The sequence below is a fragment of the Brachyhypopomus gauderio genome, chromosome 1 (assembly GCF_052324685.1).
Source record: "Brachyhypopomus gauderio isolate BG-103 chromosome 1, BGAUD_0.2, whole genome shotgun sequence".
NCBI classification, from domain to species: domain Eukaryota; kingdom Metazoa; phylum Chordata; class Actinopteri; order Gymnotiformes; family Hypopomidae; genus Brachyhypopomus; species Brachyhypopomus gauderio.
The window spans coordinates 29794519-29807515 of NC_135211.1; the positions used below are offsets into that span (position 1 = coordinate 29794519).

Here is a 12997-nt window from a genome sequence, read left to right on the forward strand (position 1 = left end):
TGTTTGACAGTTCCGAACAACCTCATCACTTTGTGAACCTATAATAATTGTGCTCATGCCTAATGTGTATGCGTGTGGGTGGCGGGGGCGTGTAGGAGGAGGAGGGGGGGGGCGGGTTGGGCTAAGAAGGCTTCCATTAGCACAAAGACGCAAACTCAAAAAATGTGTAGACGAATCCATTTCAGCATTTCTACACGTGTCTCAAAAGAAACCGTCTGCGTGTGCGGCCCAGCTGCGGACGATCCATGCCACCTGAACCAAAGGAACTGAAGAGTCCAAGGACACGCATCATGCCCTGTATCCATGGCAACGCTGCCATTAATCTCATTAGGATTTCCATACTGTGATTAATTATGAGCATTAGGACCAGAGTACGGTGGCCCCTGAAGTCCAAATAATGAACTGCGCCTTAACGGCTGGAAGGAAAATTGCTTTGGGCGGGGAATAGATATCAAGCTAATTGCCATAGCAACCTCGCATTGCCCCCCCCAGGAAGGGCCACTAACCCTGTGCCACGCCCTGCACAACTACCCCCCCGCTCCTCCTGACTGGCAGATCATGCCCCAAAACGATCACCCGAGCTCCATTAACTCCGATACGGACGCTGTGGTCTGGGGTGGCTGTGTTAAGGCCTCTGACTGCAGCACGCAGCGCCCTGGACAAACACACGCGTGTGAGAGACAGTGCATGAGGGGGGGGGGGGGGGGGGGGGGGGGGGGGGCAGAGGGGGTCACTAATTCTTGGTTTCCAAGCAACTGGAGAGACTGCCTGGGAAAACATGACAGTGCAGACTTAATAACGCTAAGAGAAGGGACGGCTCACTTTTGGCTCACTTTTGTCTCACAGGCCTCTGGGCCCCCAACGCGGATGCTGATTATTCAGCTGTGGGAATAAATTAGAAATAAGAAGTAATGAGTTTTCCCAAGCATTAGGACTGGTTAAGACCTCAGGAGGCCCTGCCGTGTGCTCTGTGATAAGATCCAGCCCTGAGAAGGGCCCGTAAAAGCCCCCGTGTCTGGAGCCTCTGGGAAGGTCACCTGACGTGTGGAAGGCAGCGTGTCTCTGCGGAGGAGCGTTTAATTTGCTAATCACGCGGGAGTGGAAGTCTCCCTTTGCCTGGATGTTAATGGTATTTAAATTGCCACCTGACCCGTGACGCTCTCTGACCGCACTGGTGATTTATTGGCAGTTGGGCTTGTCGTCAGACGCAGACAGAGGCTGGGCGGCTCTGATAAGAGTACGGAGGCTGTGGGCATGATGATGGTGGGCAGAGGCCCCCAACACCACCACCCCCACGCCCCCACCCACACCCCAACACCATCACCCCCACGCCCCCACCCACACCCCAACACCACCACCCCCACGCCCCCACCCACACCCCAACACCACCACCACCACGCCCCCACCCACACCCCAACACCACCACCCCCACGCCCCCACCCACACCCCAACACCACCACCCCCACGCCCCCACCCACACCCCAACACCACCACCCCCACGCCCCCACCCACACCCCAACACCACCACCACCACGCCCCCACCCACACCCCAACACCACCACGCCCCCACCCACACCCCAACACCACCACCCCCACGCCCCCACCCACACCCCAACACCACCACCCCCACGCCCCCACCCACACCCCAACACCACCACGCCCCCACCCACACCCCAACACCACCACCCCCACGCCCCCACCCACACCCCAACACCACCACCCCCACGCCCCCACCCACACCCCAACACCACCACCCCCACGCCCCCACCCACGCCCCCACCCACACCCCAACACCACCACCACCACGCCCCCACCCACACCCCAACACCACCACCACCACGCCCCCACCCACACCCCAACACCACCACCCCCACGCCCCCACCCACACCCCAACACCACCACCCCCACGCCCCCACCCACACCCCAACACCACCACCCCCACGCCCCCACCCACACCCCAACACCACCACCCCCACGCCCCCACCCACACCCCAACACCACCACCCCCACGCCCCCACCCACACCCCAACAACACCACCCCCACGCCCCCACCCACACCCCAACACCTGTTCTGCACACCTCATTCCCTCTGCTCAACTCTGGAACACTGGAGAACTACAGCACAGACAACACAGTGTCTACAAATGTGTTCATATACAAAGTGGTGCAGAAAACTAAAACTGAAAGCTTCCTGGGGAAGACACTTTCTTCGCAGGACGTAATATTTCTGACTTGCGAGATGAGAGGAATCCTTGAGACACCTTGTCACACAGATACGCTCATACAGGTGTTCTGGGCTTTTTTTTATACTAGTACATAAGTTGTCATTGTCACCACAGTGACACTTAGGCACGGCCAGATGATGAAGTGTTTATATTAAGCGTATGCTCATAGTGAATGTTACAATGCTTTATAACATCGATATGATGTGAATGATTATGATGCTAGTTCTGACCAGCATCAGATAATAACAAAACCTTGTGCCTTATGCCGGCCAAAGAGATCCTTTGTGGGGAACGGCAGGTTTCTGCATCTCGTTTGCACTCCACGTCCTAATCTGTAGGATCTCTGGATGCTTTGAGTGCGCTGCATTAGAAAGTGGAGGTGATCAGCCACGGGCCGACAAACATCTGACTCTGGCACTAGTGGGGCCCCTGGTGCTGAGCTTTGGGGGAGGGTCCCGGTCTCGATTCATCTCAGGTGCCCTCATGACCTCCACCCCCCCCCCCCCTCTCAGGTGTGGTCAATCCAGCCCCCTCCGGCTCTCATGGGCGCCCTGCTGGTGCGCAGGAGATCGGGCCAGAAACGGAACCAGACACTGGATCCTGATGGTATCTTCTGCATGATAGAAACACCACCTTTGGCGCCTCAGTGTGTTTCTTGTAAATGGTTTGAAATGAGACGTGAGGTTTTTTTCTCAGGCCAGGAGAACATGGTGATGGAAAAGAGGAGTGGTGTTGCTCCACGAGGTTGGTGCTGGTGTGTTGGAGTACTGCCGGTCAAACACGCTTCTTCACTGTAACATCATCGCAGAGGAGATGTATTAATAATTCAAATCCCAAGCTGCACGCCTTCTGTCAGATAAACAGATATGTGCTGATGGAGGTAAATAATTGATTCTGCTGTGGATTGCCACTGATGGCTCTGTGAGCTCACGAGAGCTTGTGTGTGTTGTCATCTGTGCGTGCGCACCACTACGCTCCCCACAATATGCTCTGGCTGTCGGCCGATGTCCCAGGGTTGTGTAACGGAAGCCATTTGAAATGCAAAAACCTGCCTTCATGGTCACCTGTGTTTATAGGGTGGGGTGTGTGTGTGTGTGTGTGCATGTGTGTCTGTTGGGGGGGGTGTTTAATGGTCTGTTACACTAAGGATTGGTCTGTGTGCATCATTTAAAGCACTCAGAGTAGTTTTCCTCTGTGTGTGTGCGTGCATGCGTGTGTGTGTGTGTGTTTAATGAGCTTTCTATGGCTATGAAAATGCTCTGAGTGGGAGTGATGTTATGTGTGACAAAAGAGACAAAAGAGAGAGAGAAAGAAGAAAAGGGAATCAGAAAGGGAGAGAGGGGGAAAACAGAGAGAGAGTGACAAGGCAGCAGAGAGAAAGAAAGGCGCCTTCACACAAAGACCACCTCACCACAATCGAGATCCAGCAGACCCCCAGGAAGAAGACGTGCCCCGCCTCTTGCGTTTCCCAGCGTCTGCGCGGGGCCTGCAGGCATCTGCGCGGGGCCTGCGGGCGTCTGCGAGACTAGATTAAAGGTAGCGTGCCGGAGTTCAGCTTTTGTTCCCGTGCCAACATGCCTGTCCTTGTACAATCAGGCAGCAGTGCGCCGGGCGTGGCAGCCGTCACACGCTGCTTTTCTTTCTGCTCTCTCCAGGTGTCACTCTTCAGCGTGCCGTTGCCAAGGAGAAACTGAAGAACTCGCCAGCGCTGATAATAAACACAGGTTGACAATAGGAACGGCTAATAGTGTGTGTCTAGGGTCTTAATTACTACCGACTGCTCTAGGGTACCACGACTTGGACAGCAGGCATTTGAATTTGGTTGTATGATTAATATTGATTCCAGTATTGACTGAATTTCTCTTGGATTAAATTCCAGCAGTATTATTGAGACATTACTGTGATTTTTCAGCTTATTTTCCATGTATTTTTTCTATTCACAGAATTTTTGTTCCTCATAAAAACGTATATAAGCACTGTGTGAATGTGAAGTATTTTGTATTTTTGAAATGTGCAGCAGGGTCAAACTTCCCATTATCAGTCAGTCAGTGGTTCTATTCAGTTAATGAATCAAAAGCACCTAGCAATAGTTCCACCTTGCCTGATGCAGTCTAATTAATCTCACAAATCTCATTTCTAACAGATGCATTTTATTTCTCTCACCACCTCTATGTATGTTTTTATTATAATCAGAACTGTCGCTATGGAGACGACTAGAAAATGTTTCTAAATCACTTTAAAAATCATAGCTGGTAAAAAAAAAAGCTTGAAGAGGAATATATATATATATTTTTATTCATTTATATAAGATAAAATGACATATATATATATACGAGACACAGAATCCCTCGATGGCAGCAAACGTCACGTTTAATAAAGACGTGTATTGCGCAATAGCGCACGATAAACACTAACACATTCAGCACAACGTGCAGACATAGACAACGACGAGCACAGGACACTGCGCGAGCGCACATTAAATAGACAAACCACATTAGCCCTACGTGATTACGAGACGATTCACAGGTGAGACACATTATTCACACGACATAGCCCTCACCACAGAGTTCACTGACGCAGACAAAGCACGTGGACAACGTTGACACACGCCCAAAAGGGAGGGGCCGGGGTCCTCAACGTGACAATATGTCATTTTATCTTATATAAATGAATAACAATTTTTGTACTTGGTTTTCTTCACTAATATAATTATATAATATAGTTATAATACTAATTATATTAATCACATTATGTAATTGATTAACAGATTTTTTGTTAATTTATATACTTTTATAGCGCATTCACTTCATGCTTTTAAATATAGTATGTTCTCTGAAGAAAGAACGTAGCCTCAGCTACTCAGAACCTGGGTACCTCTCATGCTCCTGTGGGATTCTTAGGAACAGATGTAACAGATGCGCTTGTGTATTGTTACAAATGCCACGCGTACCCGCTGACCAGACTGCTGAACTCATCTCAAACATTTGCACATGAAAAACGTGCAAAGACAAAGCAAATGGCAGAATTCAGAGGCCAAAGGCAGCAGCAAAATTCAGCTTTTATTAATAAAAGTCACACATGATCTTTTACAATACTGTTCTACATAATCTTTCTAGCGAGTGTGAGATCAGAAATGCCTTTTCTGTTTGAGCTCAATGCTGTGCATAAGCCCCACGTAGCGTAAACCCCCAAGTAAAGTAAGCCCCACGTAGCGTAAGCCCTACAGAGCGTAAGCCCCATGTAGCATAAGCCTCATGTAACGTAAGCCACACATAGCGTAAGCCCTACAGAGTGTAAGCCCCATGTAGCATAAGCCCCATGTAGTGAAAACCCCACGTAGCGTAAGCCCCACGTAACGTAAGCTCTACGTAGCGTAAGCCTCACATAGCGTAAGCCCCATGTAGCGTTAGCCCCACCTAGTGTAAGCCCCACGTAGTGTAAGTCCTACGTAGCGTAAGGCCCACATAGCGTAAGCCCTACGTAGCGTAAGCCCCACATAGCATAAGCTCCACGTAGCGTAAGCCCTACATAGCGCCGGGCCGTAACCTGTTTGGAATATGTAGTAAAGTCTGTTCATCTTCATGATCGCACTGCTTCTCCCTCTGTTTCCTCTCGCAGGTGGAGGAATTGCAGTGGCCAAGCGGCGAGCCGGACGTCCCCGGATCCGTCTGCAGCCGGCCCTGCAGGACGGGCCAGAGGAAGAAGACGGTGAAAGGCATGCCCTGCTGCTGGCACTGCGAGTCCTGCGACGGGTACCAGTACCAGTACGACGAGACCACGTGCAAGCTGTGCGCCTACAACATGCGTCCCAACAGCAATCGCACAGGCTGCCGGCCCATCCCCATCGTCAAGCTGGAGTGGCACTCGCCCTGGGCCGTCATCCCTGTCTTCTTGGCCATGCTGGGCATTGTGGCCACCATCTTCGTCATGGCCACGTTCGTGCGCTACAACGACACACCCATCGTGCGGGCGTCGGGCCGAGAGCTGAGCTATGTGCTACTCACCGGGATCTTCCTGTGCTACATCATCACCTTTGTGATGATCGCTAAGCCCGATGTGGCCGTGTGCTCCTTCCGACGCATATTCCTCGGTCTGGGAATGTGCATCAGCTACGCGGCGTTGCTGACCAAGACGAACCGGATCTACCGCATATTCGAGGAGGGGAAGAAGTCGGTGACCCCGCCCAGGTTGATCAGCCCCACCTCTCAGTTAGCCATAACGTCTAGCCTCATCTCCATCCAGCTCCTCGGCGTCTTCATATGGTTTGGCGTGGATCCGCCCAACACCATCATCGACTACGACGAACAGAAGACCATAAACCCCGACAAGGCTCGAGGGGTGCTCAAGTGCGACATCACAGACCTGCAAATCATTTGCTCGCTCGGATACAGTATTCTGCTGATGGTCACGTGCACGGTTTATGCCATCAAGACGCGAGGAGTTCCCGAGAACTTCAACGAGGCTAAGCCCATCGGCTTCACCATGTACACCACGTGCATCGTGTGGCTGGCGTTCATTCCCATATTCTTCGGCACGGCTCAGTCTGCAGAAAAGGTAACGCACACATCACACGTTTCCAAATGGCAGGAGAAGTTTGGTGTCCATAGAACAAGATTTGAATGTTTTAAATTTGCAGTCCCGAGCCTTGACAGGTGCTGCAACAGTACATGATCAATTCATCAAAACTAGCAAAGACGACTTTTCGTCAAGCTAGTAGAGCCCTGCAGCGTTCCAGGTGTGCATGCTCCCCGTCTGACTTTTGGAGTAATGCTTCAATGACCATTCTTTGTGTAGGCAGAAGGGAATGATCTCACAACATCACTGTGAGAAACACAACCCTTCCCCCAAGAAACCACCCAAGTGTATTTACTGATGCGGCTTCGCAAAATATCAAGATTTTAATGTCATCATGTGTTCACTTTCTTTTCTTGGATGAGTGTGAATATTCCTGACACCCTTATTCCTTCTAAGACAAGCAACCATGATTACGCATCAACTTTTAGCTCCATTTCAGATCCATTTGCAGCCTGGTGTTACTGTAATGACTCTCGTATGCTTTTGTAATACCTGTTTGCTAGCAGCAGGCGTTCCAGGTTTTTTACCTCCAAAACAATCACCCATTTTTCACCCTTTCAGACAAAATGCAAAAAAAAAAAAAAGATCTACATTTCATGAGCTGGGGGGAAATTTGAGGTTCTCGTAGGCTGGAAGGGCGAAACGGTATTAATGATTCAGTTAAAAGATCAGAAGCAAATGTCCCTCCATAGTCCTTTTCATTCCATTACCATAAGGACACGTGCTCATTATCTGCATGCTTGAAGAATGGCTCTGTTTGTCCTCATCTGAATAGCTGAACCAAAAAGCAATTACTTCAAGAACAGGGTAGCGAAGGAACCAGCTGATTTCGAAGCATCTGGCACATTTAACAGCGATGGGCTTTTGGGAAGTGATGGGAAGTTCAATCACATGGCTGTCGCCAATATGATGAGCAATTTAAAAGCCAGTTCCTCTCCTGCCTTACAGGATTCTCTCATATTTTAGATCAAGACCTAAGAAGTCCTACATGCACTGTACCAGTACACAAAAAACAGAATAGGAACCTGGCTAGCAGATACATTTAGAAGGCTTAGTCTCAGATGTGGAATGGCACGATTTTGCCATCACTATTACTTTGAGCTGGCGCAGAACCATAGAATCTAAAGAGGAAGCTCGGTCCTGGGGAAATGAGAGCCCGGCTCATTAGCGGGATGGCGGGCTCAAACGTACCTGGGACCAGGCGCATGTTAGCGCACAGCCGTCAGACGGAGCCCCAGCCGGGCAGAAAACTGACGGCCCGGCCGTGCGTGTCACGCCTTGCCTGACGAGCTCGCTCTTGAATACAAACGATGCCGACTCGCTCTCACGTTGCTACGCCAGCGGGGGGTTCTAATGAGTGAGAGAGTGTCGAGGTATGTTTGGTGGTGGAGGTGACGCTGCGATTTTGAAAGAGTGAGGCGGATATACACAAAGAACGAGGGGGGGACTGGCTGTGTCTCACCAGCACAAGAAATAATGACTTCACCTGGCTATACAAGCACCCAAGGCACGTGTCAGGGAAGATAAACAAGGAATTTGCCAGACTCTACCTGCAGTGGGAAAATTAATTGCACTGTGAATAACCTGCAGTACCCACTACAGCCCAGAAGACAACTCGATCTTTTATTAAAGGCATTCTTATTTGTTTTCATGGTGAAGTTCTTACTAGCATCAGCGCAACTATCATGAGCTGTAATTGCTCGCACTTTTTCCTCTGTTAAAGGTAATAAGGATACATACACATACATAAGCCTGCGTAAGCCTACATAAGCATACATAAGGATACATAAGTATATGTAAGGATACATAAAGCTAAGCATAAGCATACATTAATAAAAACGTGTTTTAGTGCAGATGATGGCAGAAGTCATTTACAGTAAATGCTAAATGCATTGGTTCTCTTTAAGCTTTGGGCTGTCATGTCAGCCTTTTTGCACGAGTGGTTTCAAGACCCGCTCAGTGCTGCAATAAAAGCAACTGAAAGGTTTTAAAAGCAAAACAAATACTACAGGAGTTATGCAGCTTCTAAATTATGTGGAAAGTGATGTTACACAGTGTAACAAAGATTTTCTTGTGGACCATCTTGAAGAGTGTGCACGTGCCCCGGGCCTTTAATCTTAAAGACCCCCAAACGTGGTAAACAGAAAAACATTATCTCTGGATGAAGTCAAATGTGAGGAATCTTGAGAACAGGGGAAAAGAATCATTTCAGGTCAAAGACTTGATTCAAACACTTGATACATTATGGGATCATTGGATTAGAGTTGGTGAAAACAGTGAATAATGGTGATAAAACAATGGTGATATAACTCATGTTGGCTTTTTAATCAGATACTGTAAATGTTGGGGTTTTTACTTTCAATTCATACTGTGCTTAGTAGCACATGAAAATGCCCTATTACCATGACTATGTTGTAATTAGATGTAAACAAGCAGGAGGCCAGGAGGGCGTGGCAAAGAGCCCAGCAGGGGGCACTGTTCTGCAGCAGGGGTCGCCTGTGCCTTCTGTCTACACTGGCACTTTGCTAGTGACTCACTGCAGGGAGTATTCCTGCAGCGCCTCTATTGTAGAGCCCTACTGCGTCTGACCCAGTCCTAGATCCCTGCCCTATGACTCTGACCCTATCTTAGAGCGCCGCCCTAGATGAGCATTAATGAACACAGCCGGGACCTTAGCTCAAAAGAAAGCAGCATTTTATTAGCTACAATGGGAACTGCCTGTGTCCTGCCAGTCTGTCATTGTTGTGTTGTTGTTTTTTTTTGCTTAAGAAAACAGGTATTTTGTCATTTAATAAATGGAAGCTTGTTGGTATATTTTCAGAAATGTAATAGAATGAATTTGAAAATTTTTCAATTAGCGTTTGGATTTAACTGATACTGGTAGCTTGATACTGTCAGTACTATAATTTATATTTATATTTGTCAGTTGTGATTTTCACCCCAATCAAAATTTGTCTGGCCTGGGAATCGAACCCATGACCCTCCAATCACCAGACCATATACTCCTGTCAAGACTGTGTTTGTTACATTTCTGGGGGGGAAAAGACGAGTATAGTTAACAGGGTTTTTTGGAAGTATTTAAATTTACTCACATTTTTAAGAAATTCTAAATAAAATTCTATTTTTTTCAATAGAGTACATAGTTTGGAAAGAGGATGATAGACATGTCTGAGAATCATATTCCTGTCCCTAACAATCAAAAAAGTTATATACACTTCTAAGCTCTCTTGGTCCTAGCAAGGGCCTCTTCTGGACACCACAGAAAGAACTTAATTCACTGAACTGAAAACTGAATTGACTGAGAATTTCAGTTAAGCTAGGGGGCGTGTTCTTTAGAGAGGGCTGGCAACACCCACTTTCCTGGGCTTCCCAGTGGGCCCAGCATCAGCAGAGGTAGTTGACAATTCCACGCTGCTTCAGATCAATCCCATGCTGGAGCCGGAGGTGTTTCATTAGCACCATGCTAGTGCCGCTGCTGTTAACCCCTCTGCTGCCATGACCTAAATCTATGGAGCTGCTCTTTTTTGAGTCATTTTTGATGCTATAAAGGTTTCTTTTGAATGATCAATTCCATCACATAGCCCAAAAATATATCAAATTAAGCCTAACTTGCAGTTTGAAGGAATAGTCTAATTTGTTTATGTTCATTTTGACAGATCAAATAACATTTTTTTCAACCTTATTCAGTATGCCATTTGGGACATGAAAAGAAGATATGAAAATATTTCTAAAACCGGACCTCATATTTTTTTAAGTTTAGGATCACATTATTCTTCTTTGCAGTACACTAGGTCAAATGCAAGGCTGAGATTGATGTGAATATTTTGAGATTAAATATATGGGTTTTATTTATGTTCAGAGACAAATGTAAGAAAATATGCAACAACGTAGAAATGCATGTCCTCGGACCTCTGAAACCAACAGTGAAAATGCATCTCAGCATGTCCACAGTACACTTGTCTTTCTTGATTTGCAACATCACATAACGTGAGAAGCTCGTCAAGGTCATCGTGAAACACGACACATGTGAGACGGCCCCTCCGTTTCCTTACCTGCCAACATTCCGACCTTCACTAAACGTCTGTGGACCAGGAGAGTGGACGTAAAGATGACATCCATTAAGGCACGCGAGCGTCCTGACGCGTGCAGCCACTGGAAGTGGACGAGGGCAGTTGTTCTTGATTTACCCACCGCCGTGTGTCACCTGCCCTGGTGTGAGCCTTGGAGCCCTCCGTGTGGAACACCTGCCACCCAGTAATATTGCATTCCAAGGAGAAAAGATGACCCCCGCTGGTCAGGTCGCATCTGGTTTCCCGCCTCCTCTAAACACCCCCCCCCCCCCCCCCCTCCCCAATGCATCCCCCGCCCCAGTCGGAGTACAGTATTCATTTATTACTCCTCCCTCCAATGTTCCCTCCGCTTCTCTTTTTCCACAACACCTTATAGCTGCCCCCACCCCACATACACACACCTTTTTTAACATAAGACTAATAGCCTGGCTATATTTGACCATGCCATTAATCACAAGGCTAGCTGGCCAGGGACATGGTTGTAGGGCCCTAGGTTTTAAATGGTAAATTATCTTATCCCTCGGCAGGGAATTCAGCAGAAGGGTGTTTATAGAGGCTCTTTTTGACAGCTGGGAGAGGTTTATAGTACCTAACAAGGCTGACATAGATATGTGCAATATATATTAACTCAGCAAATAATGATACACATAGAGGCCACATATGTCGTGTTATGTTCAGCAATATGCTTCCACTATGGTCTATATTAAGAGATCTGTCATGGCTTTATTTATTATAGACATAAATATGCATTTTTACATCCTATACATATTGCAATATTGTTCCAGTGCAAAGGGGGATGTGGTTAGGCTACACAATAAGTATCAAGATTCAGGCTTCAGCACCATGGACAGCACTTACGCTAACTTAATTGAGAGTATTTAGCATGTGCTCACCATAAGAAAAGGTTCTCGGCGTTGCTGAGATTGTATTTCTATTCTTGACAGCTTAAGATGAATTGGTTTCGCTGCAGTGTGACTATTTAAGAAAAAAACAGGCTGATCTGCATTTATGAATCATCAAAACAAATACCCTGCTGGAAGACAGCAAAGATGTAATATAGGTCACGTCACAAAGAGCACTATCACGTTACCTCTGAGACTGGCACTTCTGCGTGAGGTTACAGCAACTCGAAGCTTCCCTAACACTCTTTGAATATGCCAATGCACTTATACATATTTTTGCATAAGTCGTCCCCTCCCATGGGCAGTCGAAAATATCCGGGCACTGCACAGTGTGAGAGAAAGTTTGGTTACATTTTAATATGATATAATACCTGCTCCTGCATACCAATAGTAATATCTGCTTGAGATGGAGTGTAACAGACAGATATGGTGGGGTAATGTGTGGGCTATTTCTTTAGGCCCTATCTGTCTGAATGCAAATGCAGATGTATATGCAAATATAGACGTTATTCATGGAGATGAGGCCTTATGTGAGATTTAAACAGACATTGACATGTGCCACATTGAGTTCTGTTTACACCGTCCTACTGTTCAGCCAAGGGTGTGAGTAAATAAGTCGGGAAAGAATAAAGATCACAGGTCTGTGTACCTGGAAATAAAAGCCAGTTTGTCCCAAAACAGGAACTATCCATGCAATCTAAAGACTATGAGTTCAAACAGCTGTAAATATATATATATATTGGCTTGTTTGACTTGTAGGTTTATTATACAGTCTACAATAGACTGAAAATTCTTGACCCACCTGTGTGTCCTAGACATTTAGGGGCTTAATTCATGTGATATTTGTCACGTTGAGGACCCCGGCCCCTCCCTTTTGGGCGTGTGTATACGTTGTCCACAGGCTTTGTCTGCGTCAGTGGATCTCCGTGGTTATGGTTATGTCGTGTGATAATTGTCTCACCTGTGACTCGTCTCGTAATCACGTGGGGCTAATGTGGTTTGTCTATTTAATGTGCGCTCGCGCAGTGTCCTGTGCTCGTCGTTGTCTAGAGTCTACACGTTTCAGTGTGAATGTTTACGTGTTCCTCGTGCGCTATTGCGCAATCTCTGTTTAAAATTAAAGTGACGATCTGTGAAGCAAGGATTCCAGTGTCTCATCCTTCGCCCTGCCCGCGCGTCACAATATTTCATATGATTCTTGATTTCATTATTTATGGTTTAAGCA

General features: G+C 47.4%; 1 protein-coding gene across 2 annotated transcripts in view; it reads left to right on the forward strand.

Annotated features, from left to right (window-relative positions):
- Positions 1–12997, forward strand: part of grm7 (glutamate metabotropic receptor 7) — a 130780-nt gene that overhangs the window by 101956 nt on the left and 15827 nt on the right. For both annotated transcript variants that reach the window (XM_077008002.1, XM_077007992.1), the window contains exon 8: positions 5844–6779. In XM_077008002.1, coding sequence (XP_076864117.1) covers positions 5844–6779 — 936 coding nt within the window. The remainder of the gene's footprint in view (positions 1–5843; positions 6780–12997) is intronic.